The 15,118-nt window shown below is 39.0% G+C and overlaps 1 protein-coding gene across 3 annotated transcripts in view; it reads right to left on the bottom strand.

The window, feature by feature from the left end:
- The window catches only part of LOC104901069 ((3S,6E)-nerolidol synthase 1), a 60,574-nt gene that overhangs the window by 3,071 nt on the left and 42,385 nt on the right, over positions 1 to 15,118 (bottom strand). For all 3 annotated transcript variants that reach the window (XM_048637674.2, XM_010688616.4, XM_010688615.4), the window contains exon 3: positions 1,471 to 1,879. In XM_048637674.2, coding sequence (XP_048493631.1) covers positions 1,471 to 1,879 — 409 coding nt within the window. The remainder of the gene's footprint in view (positions 1 to 1,470; positions 1,880 to 15,118) is intronic.

Genomic DNA, 15,118 nt, shown 5'->3' with positions numbered 1-15,118 from the left:
ATATTATGTTTAGGAAAGAGAAAATTAGATATAATTGAATGAAGATAATTTGTACTTCATCCACTCCTTAATGTTAGCTATGTTTCCACGAATAGAAAATATTTCACTTTTCCAAGAGTTCGGCAAAAATGTGGCATGTGAATTATGTAGTTATTTTTTCCTACAATTTTTAGAGTGTACTAGTTTTTTTTTTATCCCAAATGATGCTCTATATATATGTGTTGTTTCGCTAAGAAACTAGTCAAAAGAGTAATGTGTTTAAGGTGAGAGTCAAATCTCGAGTTAGAATATAATCCCGAGTCTTGTCACTTCGAGTCCTTCAAAACAAGGAAAAACAAGGAAAAACATACTTGGGGTGTTCCCGAGAAAGCTCCTTCGACGCTCAAGTCAGTGATAGCCTAGAGAGAGAAAGTAAGTCAAGAGAGATACTCTGGTTTAGTTAGGTGACAATTGAATATATGTTCATTGATGAGACTGTTGGTATTTATAGTGTTGGGAATCCCCCAGACAGGAAATCATTTTGGGGGAGCATCCCAATACCTAGGGAAGCTATCAACTTTTTATGGTAAAGCTGTCTTCTGTGAAAAGCTGGTGGACCCTTTTGGTGCCTAGGGCCTAGGCCTTGGGGGGAAGTGTCTTCTGATATTTATTGGGCCTAATCAGGGGTTCAAACATGTGTTATGATTTAATAGTTTAAGACATTAATGGCATTTAGTGCAGAAAAATATGATCAGGAAAAGGATAGAGATAAATCATTTTAATTTATTCATAATATATATTTAAAACATTGTAACTTAGCTCTTAGTTTCTACTAAAGATTCATAACGTCATTATCAATTTTGATAAATGAAGCAATAAGAGTGCAATGTAGGTGGAAGAAAGTGGGTTTAAACTTCACATTGACTACAATATATAAATATGACATGAATAGATTTCCATTAAAAGAAGGTAAGATGAGACATAGTGAGCTACAGTCTACAATTCGTATTTATGTACAAATTTAAATATAATAGTGGGAAAAGGTAGGTGTGAAAGAATGCATAATTCAATATAATAGTTGGATGGTGGTCCTAAGCTCCTAACCCTATCAAGAAATACAGAACTTTGTACAAGCCCGCCTCATAACAGTAAAATGAGTAACTTGTTGTCTTAAAAGAGTATTTATGTAGAAATGATCCATTTAAATTATAAGAAGACTGTTTTAATTTATAAAGTATTTTCTTTTATTTAAAATATGACATTTTTAGGATAAATGATGAGGGAGTATATTATGCAAGGCAGTTTTACATAAAAATATATACTTACTAAATAAGAAATGAGTAAGTCATTTTAAGACATCCCAATACGACATATGCTTGTTGTAAATTAAATTGAGGTGGAAGCCGGAGGCTAATGTGCAAAATAATAAATTAAGGCAAATAAACTAGTTCACAAAGTTAACGAGGATTATAACTTGAATAGTAAACTTACTTTGAAATTTCCTCTACTTCATTTTTGTAAGTCATCTGAGCCATTTCAAAATCAATTAGTGCTAGTTCTTGAACCTCATTCATCCATTCTTTCACTGTGCTCAAGTCGTGGAGGATCTTCAACGAAACATCAAAATCAAGAAGGAAGTTTTTGGCCAAAAGTCTTGCTAAGTTCTTATGGTAAGGAAATCTTAATGTGTTCACAATTATTCTTGCCTTCGGCTGTTCACTAACAATGTCTTTTAAAGCGTCTTCTAAGTACTGCCTACTAAAATCACAAGCTTCACCTAATATATCTTCCCCTGTTGTGCTTAGCTGAGAAGACTCGAACAGACTCAATAATGCTTTCACATCCTTGTAAAGTTCATGCTTGAATTTCCCATCATTGTCCTTGAATTTATAAAAAACATCTGTTTCACATATGAAGGAGATATTGATTAACTTGTAAAATGCTAAATCAAGTTTGAGATATATCTTGATTCTTGTATAATTAATTTAGAAATAAAATGCTAAATCAAGTTTGGGATATATCTTGTATAAGTAATTTAGAAATGAGGACGACAGTTGGGACTTCATATTGGATAGATATGCTCACCACTCAATACTCATATACGAATTATGTAATTATTACGCTAGGTGCTGCTCCTTGTGTTTCATACAAGGGTACCAGTTACCACCCACCGTTTAAAAGTAGTATGTACGAGAACTTTTATCATACTACCAATATTTGTTTTTGCCGTTCGATGAAGGTTGTAAATTTGGTGAATAGAGAGAAATAATGTAGGAGGAAAATTTAGAGGTGAGAAATAAAGAAAAGAAAATTTTAAAGGGGGAAAACAATAAATAATGGAGAACAGAGATATTTAGAGGTAAAAGAAACGATAAAGTAAAAAGAAAAATTTGGAGCTGAGAGAAACAACAGAGAGACATTAATAAAAAGAAGAAGAGTAAACAAAAGAGAAAACTAAGTGAATAAAATTGAGTAGAATTGTCCTCATTCAGAGAATCTATTTATAAAATTGTCCCTTGATGTATCATGATCGGTATTCATATTTTCATCTATAAGCTATTATTTTCATGCTCAATGGTAATCTTATTTCTAAGCATTTTTACCATGTATAACTACCTTTATACTTTAGCCTTGTTAATAAATTAATGAAACAAATTATCTATATATTTCGATGTTTATCTTTTTTTAGTTAATAAAATGAAAACCAAAGCTAATTTAAATGCAAAATATAATGTCTATATTGTTAAAATATAAACCTAAAATATACTAGTGAAGGAAATATCCCAACATAATGCTGGGAGTACGGATCAAACCCCTGACCTCAGAGATCGGAGGGGAGTGCTCTACCACATGAGCTAGCTCCTCATCCTTGAACTCTAGATGTCTATGTGCAATAGGTTTTTATTATTGGCACAACCGTAGTAGTAATATATACTCTATTGTTGTGAGAAATAGAGAGAGAAGTTATGCAAATATATCAGAGAGTATTGTATATTGCATTGATGTGTAAAACTGATTTCTTACACTGGTATATATAGGCAAAGTTTCTACTGTGCACAATTGCAAAATTTTCAACACCGGAGAAATTTACCTGACATGCATTAAATGCACGCAGGAAAAATAGACTTCGCACAATATGTGAACAGTGGACTTCACACATGTGAACAGTGGAATTGCTCATTCCACTGTTTCTCAACACTCCCCCTTGAATGTCCACTTATAAGTCATAATAGACGTTGTCTCATTAAGAATCTTTGTTAGGAAAAATCCCGTGGGAAAAATCCATGACTAGGGAAAGAGTACAACTATTATGTATCCTTATATGCTTAAAATCAACTGCCTCATTAAAAACCTTGTCAGGAAAAACCCAGTGGGATAAAAACCTGATCGAAGGGAAAAAGAGTGCAGCGCATATAATACTCCCCCTGAATCTAGCATATATCATGAAGATGACGCATTCCAATTTTTCGGACTAATTCTTCAAATTTCTTCGCCGGAAGGGATTTGGTGAATAAATCTGCAAGATTCTCACATGATTGGATTTGTCGAATGTTGATCGTCCCTTCCTTTTGGAGGTCATGAGTGAAGAAGAGCTTTGGTGATAAATGTTTAGTTCTGTCTCCTTTGATGTACCCTTCGCTTACTTGGGTGATGCATGCAGTATTGTCTTCGTAGATGATAGTTGGATTTGTTGTTATTGTTTCCATCCCGCATTCTTCTTGGATATTCTTGATCATTGACCTTAGCCATACACATTCCCTTCCAGCTTCATAAAGAGCAATTAATTCCGCATGATTTGATGATGTGGCCGTCAAAGTCTGCTTCGTGGATTTCCAAGATATTGCAGTACCTCCATAAGTGAATACATATCCGGATTGAGACTTAGCCTTTTGTGGGTCTGAGAGGTAGCCAGCATCTGCATATCCAATGAGTGACGCATTGGGTCTTGACTGATAGAATAATCCGAGATCTTGTGTTCCTCGAAGATAACGTAATAAGTGTCTGACTCCATTCCAATGTCTCTTGGTTGGTGCATTGCTGTATCTAGCTAACAAGTTTACTGAAAAAGCTATGTCAGGTCGAGTATTGTTAGCCAAGTACATTAAACCCAATTGCACTTAGATATGGTACTTCAGGACCAAGAATCTCCTCGTTCTCTTCTCGTGGTCAATGGATCATCTTTCTCATTCAGGGAACGCACTACCATTGGAGAACTTATTGGGTGGGCTGTTCATGAAAAAACGTTTCAGGATTTTTTCTGTATAGTTTGATTGATGGACAAAAATCCCATTTCTTAGATGTTCCATTTGCAGGCCAAGGCAAAATTTTGTCTTCCCGAGATCTTTCATCTCAAATTCTTTCATAAGTATTTGCAGTTGCTTCAAGTTCTCTAGGAGTTCCGATAATGTTCAAATCATCGACATATACAGCAATGATCGCGAATCCTGATTTAGATCGCTTAATGAAAACACAGGGACTGATTTGATTATTTTTGAATCCTTCTTTCAATAGGTATTCACTAAGACGATTATACCACATTCTTCCAGATTGTTTTAACCCATAGAGTGATTTTCTCAATTTTATTGAGAACATCTCTTTGGGCATGCAATTTTCTGGTAGTTTTAGTCCTTCAGGAACTTTCATATAAATATCTGTGTCAAGTGAGCCATACAAATATGCGGTCACTACATCCATCAATCTCATTTGCAATCCTTTCGAAACTGATAAACTTACCAGAAATCTTAGTGTAGTTGCATCGACTACTGGAGAATATGTCTCATCATAATCAATCCCTGGCATTTGCGAGAAGCCTTGGGCTACTAATCTTGCCTTATATCTAGTAACCTCATTTTTCTCATTTCGTTTTCTCACGAATACCCATTTGTACCCAACTGGTTTTACACCTTTTGGTATTTGGGTTATTTGACCGAATACTTCACGTTTTTCAAGTGATCTCAATTCTGCTTGAATTGCCTCTTTCCATTTTGGCCAATCTTTTCTACGGCGACATTCATCAACTGTATTTGGCTCTACATCATTTTCATCGTATGTCATTTCAACCGCTATCGAGTAAGCAAAAATTTCATTCAAGACAACATCTTTTCGATTCCATTGTCTCTTTGTAGAAACATAATTAATTGAAGTTTCATTGTTGTCTAGCTTTCATGTTCCTTTTCTTCTGGAACACGTTTCTCTTCATTTTTGTTTTCATCATGCTCTGTTGGGAGATTTATATTAATTTCGTTCGTTGTCTCCCCTTGCCTTTTCATTTTTCTCGGTTTTAAATCTTTAGAACCGGGTGGTCTGCCACGTTTTCGACGTGCTATTGACTCATTTTCAATTGCCTTATTTCATTAGGAATTTCAATCCGTTCCGGAGCATTCGCAGCAGGTACATGTGACTTTGTCACTTTCTTAGAATCTGTGAATGCATCTGGCAATTGGTTTGCAATACTTTGCAGATGAACAATTTTCTTGACTTCTTGTTCACATGAATTTGTTCTCGGGTCCAGAAACGACATTTGCGATGCGTTCCATGTAATTTCCGATTTTATATTTTGTGGGTCCACTTTCTCTCCCCCTAAGGATGGGAATACCGACTCATTAAAATGACAGTCGGCAAATCGAGCCGTAAATAGATCACCAGTTGTTGGCTCTAAATATTTGATAATTGATGGAGATTCAAATCCAACATATATTCCCATCCTTCTTTGTGGACCCATTTTAGTACGTTGGGGCGGAGCAATAGGTACATGTACAGCGCACCCAAAAATTCTCAAATGTGAGATATTCGGTTCTCGACCAGATACTAATTGTAATGGTGAGAATTTGTGATAGGCTGTCGGCCTTAATCTTATCAATGTTGCCGCATGTAATATAGCATGACCCCAAGTAGTAGATGGCAATTTTGACCTCATTATTAATGGTCTTGCAATTAATTGTAGTCTTTTGATTAATGATTCAGCAAGACCATTTTGTGTATGTACATGAGGTACAGGGTGCTCAACAATAATCCCAATAGACATGCAATAGTCATTAAATGTTTGGGATGTAAATTCCCCAGCATTGTCTAATCTTATTTTCTTTATTGTATGATCTGGGAATTGAGTTCTTAATCGAATTATTTGAGCCAAAAGTTTTGCAAATGCAACATTTCTGCTTGACAGAAGGCTCACATGTGACCATCGAGTAGAGGCATCAATTAATACCATGAAATAACGAAATGGTCCACATGCAGGATGAATAGGCCCACAAATATCTCCTTGAATTCTTTCTAAAAACATTGGAGATTCAGTGGCAATCTTATTTATAGATGGCTGATTATCAATTTGCCAAGTGAGCATGCAGAGCATGTTAATTCATTTGACCGAGGAATTTTGACATTCTTTATAGAGTGTCCATTTGAGTTTTCAATGATTCTATGCATCATTCCTGTGCCAGGATGGCCTAATCGGTCATGCCATAGAGTAAATGATTTTTTCTTATCTAACTTCTGATTAGATATCATATTAATTTCAATTGGACGTATATCTATGCGATATAGTCCCGAGGAAATTGCTGGCAATTTTTCATAGATGTATTTCTTGCCTTTTTCTCTGCCGTTAGGCATATGAATTCCTCTTTGTTCATGTCATTGTTTCCAAATGGTAACCATTCTGACGTACATCTTTGAAACTTATGAGGTTCCTTCGAGATTTACTCGAATATAATGCGTCATTAATTATCAATTTTGTCCCATTTGGAAATATAATGCAAGCTTTTCCAGAGCCTTCAATTAGCTTGGCTGTCCCAGAAATTGTACTAACATTTGCTTGGAATATTGTAAGTTTTGAAAAATACTCTTTATTTTTCAATATGGTGTGTGTTGTCCCACTGTCCAGGAGACATTGTTCTTTAGTTCCAACTTCTGATGAATTCATATCTTCATAAATAATAAATACGATGATTAGTATAAGAAAAATACGTATTTTTATTAATAATAAAGGAACAAATACATGAAAGTGGATATTGAAGCAGTTTAAATAAACTAAGCACATTAATCGATTGTGATCTAAACAAACTTATTTTCAACTTCAGCATCATCCATAAAAAAATCTGAAACATCAAGGCTGGGCATGGATGTAGTGGCTTCATTAACAAAGTTTGCTTCAGCATTTTTTCCTTTGTTTTTTTATTGAAGCTTGATATAGATCTACCAAATGTTTGGCAGTACGACATGTGCGGCCCCAGTGCCCGGTCATGCCACATCTATGGCAAGTATCATTTCCTTTATAGGACGTCTGCCTTTGATTTCCAGATGATTGTCCCCAATTTTTATCAGAATGTTTAAAATTATTATTTCTTGGGGAAAATCGGCCTCTTCCACGTCCACGCCCTCGGCCACGGTAATTACCACGTCCTCTCCCACGACCGTTGTAATTACCGCGTCCACCACTATGTATAGCATTTGCTTCTGGTGGATTAGAGCTTTCTATGCATTTATCTCATGAGTGGCTGAAGACCCCGTAGGTCTAAGATTATGATTTTTCAGCAAAAGATCATTATTTTGTTCAGCCACAAGTAGTACTGAGATTAGCTCAGAGTACTTTTTGAAAGCTCTGAACCTGTATTGTTCTGCCAATATGATATTAGAGGCGTGGAAAGTGGAGAGCGTTTTGTTTATCATTTGCTCTTCGTGATGGGATGATCACAATATCTTAACAATGATACAATTCTAAACAATGTTGAATTGTAATCACTGACCGTTTTAAAATCCTGGAACCTCAGATTGGTCCAGTCATAATGTGCCTTTGGGAGAAGCACATTTTTGTGATGCCCATATCTTTCATTTAGGCTATCCCATAGTTCTTTTGGATCATCCACAAGTAGATATTCACTTTTTAAACTTTCATGTAAATGATGTATCAGGAGGACTAAGGCTTTTGCCTTTTCTTGTACAGTCGCAATTTTAACTGATGCGGCTGTTGTAGTTGCATCCCCTTGTTGGGTTGTCACATCTTTTATGTATGTTCCAGTCCTTGGGCCTTTAAATTCATTTGGGCGTCCACCGTCCATTCTAAAAACTTTTGCCCAGATAGATCTAGTATGTTAAATTGTCTTTTCACTAGATCTCCCATTCTTTTGACTACAAATAGGTAAATATTTGAAATTAGTAATGATGATAAATCACATATATATATTATCTCCCCCTGATTTATATCATTATTATTATAGATAAATAATACAAAAAAAAAACTGAAAATAGCGCACAACAATAATGAAGCTAAGCAAAAAAAAACAAGAAAATACCAAAAATAGAAACAAAATACAACAAGTGAATAAAAAAAACTTCCTAAAATGCACTTAAAGACAAAAAAAAATTGATATTCATGTGCATTTTTCGCCATTCTTCCGGGGGAAATTTTTTTTTTTTTGTCTCCTATTTATGTATTAGGAGATATATCATTAATGCCATGAGGAGGAAAAAGAAACCGGCTATAAGAAATAAGTAGAGTTTTATTTTCCTAAAATCCTCTTCAAAAGAGGAAGATGAGGGTGGAGGACGGTTGTCGTCGGCGTTAAACATGGTGGCCGGAAGGTTGAGAGAAGAAAAAAAAATTTGTGGGTTTAGAGAAAAAAATCGGAAGAAGATAAGGGATATGTGGTGAAAATGGGGATGGTAATCCGCTTTTATAGAGGGTTATCCCTAACTGTGCAGTTCATATACAGTTAAAAAATATACAACGCAATAAAATTCTAATATTGACAAATATATATTAGAGCATGCTAGTAAATTGGTAATATAATATATGTAACTATAAATGCAAAAAAAAGTAGAAGATTAGAGACAATAATATATAATAATGTTCTGAATGCTTGTTCCCTGCATACATACGACATTATTGCACATATAAGACATAATAATGCTATCATTCACTAGGCCGTCCATATAGGGGCAATAAAAAAAATTAACCTGTCCATATAGGCGGTTTAAGAGCAGATAAAATAAAATAACGTAAATAAAATGTCCTTGCCCTCCATGAAGGTGGCGTTAAAATTATTTGTTTTCTGCGTTAGTAGATGGTGACGTTTACTACTAGTTTCTTCCTGTTCATCTCTATCTCTTTTATTACTGGGCGGAGGTTGATTTTCAGCTGGTTGTAGGAGGGTTATTATTGGTGTTGGGAACAGGGGTTTGTGGGTTTTCTCTGGTATGAGTATTTGTACCGTTGTTACGGTTACTGGGTCGGGGCTGTATTACAGTTCCCCTCGCTGGGTTGGTAGTGAATGGCACATTGTTTCGCTCTATCCAAAAATAAATACCCGAGACAGAGACATTGTGTAAAACAATGTTAATCCCGTTACTTTGTTGGTCCATGTTCGGGTAGTAAAAGGGTTGGGCTTGGAAAAAAAATTTAAACTTAAAAACAAAATGGATGTAAAAATTTTAAAGATACCTTAAAAAAAATTTCCGGTAGAACACTCGTGCTGATAACGTGTTGTGAGAAATAGAGAGAGAAGTTATGCAAATATATCAGAGAGTATTGTATTGCATTGATGTGTAAAACTGATTTCTTACACTGGTATATATAGGCAAAGTTTCTACTGTGCACAATTGCAAAATTTTCAAAGCGGGAGAAAATTACCTGACATGCATTAAATGCACGCAGGAAAAATAGACTTCGCACAATATGTGAACAGTGGACTTCACACATGTGAACAGTGGAATTGCTCATTCCACTGTTTCTCAACATCTATGAATTATTTTAACATTCAAGTCATTTAGTATATTCAATGAAATTATCACTGTATTAGCCTATTAGACTATTAGCACCAAATACTCTGGCTCATCACCGGTTCTTAAAGCGAAGGGTCCAATATTAGAAGAAAAATGGAGATGAAATACGTTTTGCAGTAGGAAGCCTAACATAATTGATTTTTCCAACAGGGGACCATTTGACCTCATATTGGAAATTTATCTATACGAGTGCTCAACAGGGATGTTGTAATCTCTCTTGATTATAGAAAGAACTGCAGCTTCGTATTTTTTTTTTTACAACAAAAAGACGAACTATCTAACAAAACTTCTTATTAACCATATAGTTATATGGCAAATAAACGAAGACAATCGAAAAATAGGAAAGTTGAGGCAATTAATTTGGGATTATTTCTGTCTAAGAAATTGAGGACTGTTGATGGGTGAGGATTAGAGTGGGCCCCAAAAACGATCGTCGGATCCTTGTTGACTGTATACCAGAATCCTGCAAGATAAGGTTAGACTACGCCGCAGATTGTTGCGGGATCGCTCCTGCGACGCTCAAGTCAGACCAGATTGAGGTAGAGAGAGGGATCAAAGTAGAGAGAAAAGCTCTAACTTTTGGTAGGTTGGAATTGAATACTTGTTCATTTGTGAGACTAATGTTATGTATACTGTTGGGAATTCCCATACATCTAACATCAATAAGATTGACCTCTCTCGGGATAAATGACTATGTATCTTTTCAGACAACCATCCTTTCCAGCTCTTTTGTGCATCTCTAGAAACTTGGAGTTAAGTCAACTCCTAAGTGGGACCCATGGCTGTCACCTATCTAGTGACTATGATGACTTCATGAAGGTATTGGGCTGGTCATTTGTTAGCCCCAAGCAATTAGCCCCACGCCATGGATGTGAGATCATCGATGTATGACCCAATGGCGCGTCTCCGGGTAGAACAGGGTCAATTGTCCACCTGGATATAGTCGTTTATACACCGATCAACCTTTCATTAGTCACCGAACCTCCAGTACCTAGCCATTCTTGACTTGGTGTACAAGTAGCTTGGTAGAGGAATTAGAGCCTTTCGTGTTGACTGAGTGGGTTCGATGCTGCTCAGACGAGAGCTAATGAGTGCCATATATAGTTAAGTACCAGAGCGTTTGGGCGAGGAGACGGAAATCTAGGCTGACTGAGTAGGTTGGACGCCGCTAGGATGAGGACTAACAAGCCCTATATATGTTGTTTGGTACATAGACATATTTGCCTAAGTACAAAAGTAACTTGGCAGAGGAGTAGGGCCACATGCTTGCTGAGTAGGTTAGACGCCACTCGGACGTGGGCTAATGAGCCCCAAGTTGTCCAAGCGGGTGCTACTATGTACTTTGCCATATTTGACTAAGTACGGGAGTGACTCCACGGCAGGTTGGTGACCCCATGCTGGCCGAGTAGGTCGGACGCCATTTGGACGAGGGCTAATGAGCCGCATGCTATCCAAGTGGGTGACATTTGGTACTTAGCCATATTTAGCCAAGTACAAAAGCGGTTAGGCAGAAGAGTGGGAACCCCATGGTGGTCGTCTGGCCGAGTAGGTTAGAGGCCCCTCGGACGTGGACTAATGAGCCCCAACTATCCGAACGGGTGCTACTTGGTACTTAGCCAAGTACAAAAGCGATTCGGCAGAGCAATGGGACCCTACGGTGGTCGTCTGGCCGAGAAGGTTAGACATCACTTAAACGTGAGCTAATGATCCCTAACTATCCGAAGGGGTGCTACTTGGTACTTAGCTATATTTGGCTAAGTATGAGAGTGACTCGATAAAGGGGTGGGGACTCCATGCTGGCCAAGTAGGTCGGACACCATTCGGATGAGGGCTAATAAGCCCGATGTTCTCTGAGTGGGTGACACTTGCTACTTATCCATATTTGGCCTAGTACAAAAGCGGCTCGACATAGGAGTGGGGACCCCATGTTGGCCGAGTACGTTAGATGCCACTCGGATGAGAATTAATGAGCCCCAAGCTATTCGAGCGGGTGCTTATTAGTACTTAGCCATATTTGACTAAGTATGAGAGTGACTCGGCAGAGGAGTGAGGACTTTATGATGGCCGAGTACGTCGGGTGTCACTCGGACAAGGGTTAATGAGCCCTAAGCTGTCTGAGTGGGCGCCCCTTGATACTTGTGATCTTCAATGCTTTTAATGGTGGTGGCTCTCTGGTCCGAGCGGATGAGTTTGACCACAAACGCCACATGGAAGCCTTGGATACTTGGGAGACTTAGGTCCTTTTAATTTAAAGCTAACAAGGCACAATTGGAAGCCCTTTGACGTTTCGCGTCCCTTGGGATCTGAGTCTTGACGTTTCGCCTTCCTAGGTCTTAAAATGCATGTGTTGAATAGCTCTACTTGGGCCTCCTATAAAATCCTATTATGGCATACAAGGGGATTGTCGTTGCGCATCTTTCGAGGTAGGTCTATATATGGGTCAGGAGAGAGAAAGTGGGATCATTTGCTCATTAGTCCAATTCTCTTCTCTCAAAAGTTCTCGAATTTACTCCAAATTCAGTCTCTAAAAGTTTCCTCATCAGACCAGGTACGCTCCTGACTTCCTTTTCAGTTCCTTTATTTTCTTTCACCAAATCTCGACCGACTTCCTTGTCCATAAATAATGGGAGATGGGTCCGAGTCAGCGATCCCCCGACCTCACCTCCCTATAATTTATACGAGGAGGTGAGAGGGGTAGGAAAAACTAACATTAATGTGGACTTTGATTAGTTGTCTCGACCCCTCAGTTGTTGTCTTTCTTCTGATTCATTCGTCATTAATGAAGGAGGAGGGTGAGAGCATCGTTCCCTACCCTTGGGAGGCGTCCCTAGCCTATCCATCTTCAAGGAGTTACTTAGAAAAATATTTGTTGATGGTGTAGTTAGGGTAGCCATGCCGAGGGACGAAGTTGAAACCTCAACTTCAGGCCAACCAGAGTTTTCGAATTTAGATCCGAAGGGGGGAGGGGTCCAGGCACCTTCTTTCCCCTCTCTGAGTTGATGAAGGCACTTAAGGAGGATCTTTGGGGTACGACTATCAAGATTTAAATAAAGGACCCTTGTCATTTGGTTTAACTAGAGGCCAACCAATCTGACCCCACCTCTTGGATGTACTGACGCATATTATGAAGCCATTGAGATGGCACTTAAGTTTCCTTTAACTCCTTTTGTCCACGAACTTTTGAATGCTTTCAATCTGACACTCAGTCAGATTTCACCGAATTCCTAGGGTGGAATCATCGTAGTTCAGGTTCTCTGCGAGATGCTAAGTGTCTAAACGACCCTCACCCTGTGAAGGCATTTGTATAAGTTGTTCGAAATGATGACTAGAGATAATGGACCCGGATGGTAAAGTTTTCTAGTTCGGAAGGGTTATCAAACATTGCTCAATCTCCTCACATCCTAGAAGGGCTTCTGAAGGCATTTTGCCTTTATTTACTTCAACGGTGATTGAGGAGTCCCTTTGGTACAACCAAATATATGTCGAGCCAAATGTTGAATTAAACTTTCGATTCCCTGATCTAACGGACGGAGAGGGTATAGCAGCTTGTTATATGCAGACCGAGTCCATGATTGTCAATTAGGGCGAGACTTATGTGGTAGGCAATTCGCTACCCAGCTGCCACCTTTTCAGGAGTGAGCATTTCTTTTCAACCATGGGTCTGAGCCCGACCTTTTTGAAAGGTAATTGGCCAAGAGGTGCCTTTGTTTTGCGGTCAGCTCTATTTTATGTTTTTTCTTATTTCTAGACTAAGTTTTTTCTCTTTTTGTAGCCCAAGCTAAAGCATACTTGATCGAGTCTTATCCAGAGATGGCTTACAAACTGAGTTTTACGGTGATGTGGGCTGCTACAATAAGGGTTGAGATCATGGCTAAGACCTTAAAGGTGTTGATTGCCCCAAAGGTTAGTGTTTTTTTTCTAGTTTTGTCCTAACCCATGCCTTGAATATCGATGCTAACTTTATGTCTGACTCAGGGCCTTGCTTCGCCATACCAGAAGAATAGGAATGAGCGGTCGGCATATAAGGTGGCCCAGACCAAGAGGGCCTTGACCAAAGCCAAACAGGCTAAGGTCAAGAACGCCAAATTCGTTGAGGCGACCAACCCTTGCAGTCTGTTGGTGGGATCCTTGTAGAAGGCCGACGAATGTGGGGAGTCCGGGTTACACTCAAAGGTCACCCACCCCTAAGGGGTAAAATAAGGGTCCATATAAGGCAGTGCAGGCTGACGTGCCCTTTACCGAGTTGCGTCTCTCGGATTAGGATAAGAGGTGGACTAAGGTGATTGGGGACATCTACCAGCCGGCCGATCAGGAGTATACCAACACTACCCTGGGGCTAAACGACACCAACGAGCTCCAAGGTCACCCACTTGGACTTTCAGAATGTCGGGAGTCCGGGTTACACTCGAAGGTCACCCACCCCTAAGGGGTAAAAGAAGGGTCCATCTAAGGCAGTGCAGGCTGACGTGCCTTTTATCGAGTTGCGTCGCTCGGATTAGGACAAGAGATGGACTAAGGTGATTGAGGACATCTACCAGCCGGTCAATCAGGAGTATACCAACACTACCCTCTTATTTCGACGTAAGTACTTCCACTATGTTTCTAATTGGCCAAATGAACTTTTATTTACTTATCTGACTCTTATTTTTCTTTTCGGCAGCTCTCCATTGAATGACAAACGTTGGCAAGAATGGGATGAGTTTTAAGGAGAAGGTGGAGGACCTTCGAAAGGCCGCCAAAAACCACTTCGTGGAGGTCTATGACGCGAAGGAGGCCAAACGCATCACGGAGTCTAAACTCGACGATGCTGAGAGAGTCATCAAGGCCGACCAGGAGGCTTCCTGGTTGAACGGGATGGATGGATGGAAGAAGGAGAGGGCCGATCTCATCCTTGCTCGATATTCTTCCCTAACTACCAAGGGTAGCGCTGAGGCCAAGCTGCATAAGGCAGGAACGGACATGACATATGTATGGGCAAGCTAAAGGAGGCTGGGGAGAAAGCGACTCGGGCCCATGAAAGGGTATTTCGATTGAAGCGGCAATGATTCGTCGAATGATAGCAAATCGAAGCCAGCGCCGAGTACATTTATGAGGTGGGCCATAAAAACCACATGATGGAGGAGGACGAGGCCTTTGAACGGCTGAAGGGGGTGTTGGACCAATCTAATCACACTGTTACTTAGAATGAGGTTTGCCGAACTCTGTCGTCAAATGGACTTGGAGGAGGCTGCCAAGGCTGACGATCAAGATGATGATGAAGACAATGATGAAGATTATGACAAAGAGACAGTGGAGGATGACGACCAGGGAGATGAAAATATCGAAAGCGTCTCTAATATTCCTCTTTTGTACTTAGCTACTC

This window comes from Beta vulgaris, chromosome 8 (assembly GCF_026745355.1).
Source record: "Beta vulgaris subsp. vulgaris cultivar EL10 chromosome 8, EL10.2, whole genome shotgun sequence".
NCBI lineage: Eukaryota > Viridiplantae > Streptophyta > Magnoliopsida > Caryophyllales > Amaranthaceae > Beta > Beta vulgaris.
The sequence above is the reverse complement of the archived record's forward strand: the minus strand, read 5'-3'. Positions and strand labels throughout refer to the sequence as shown.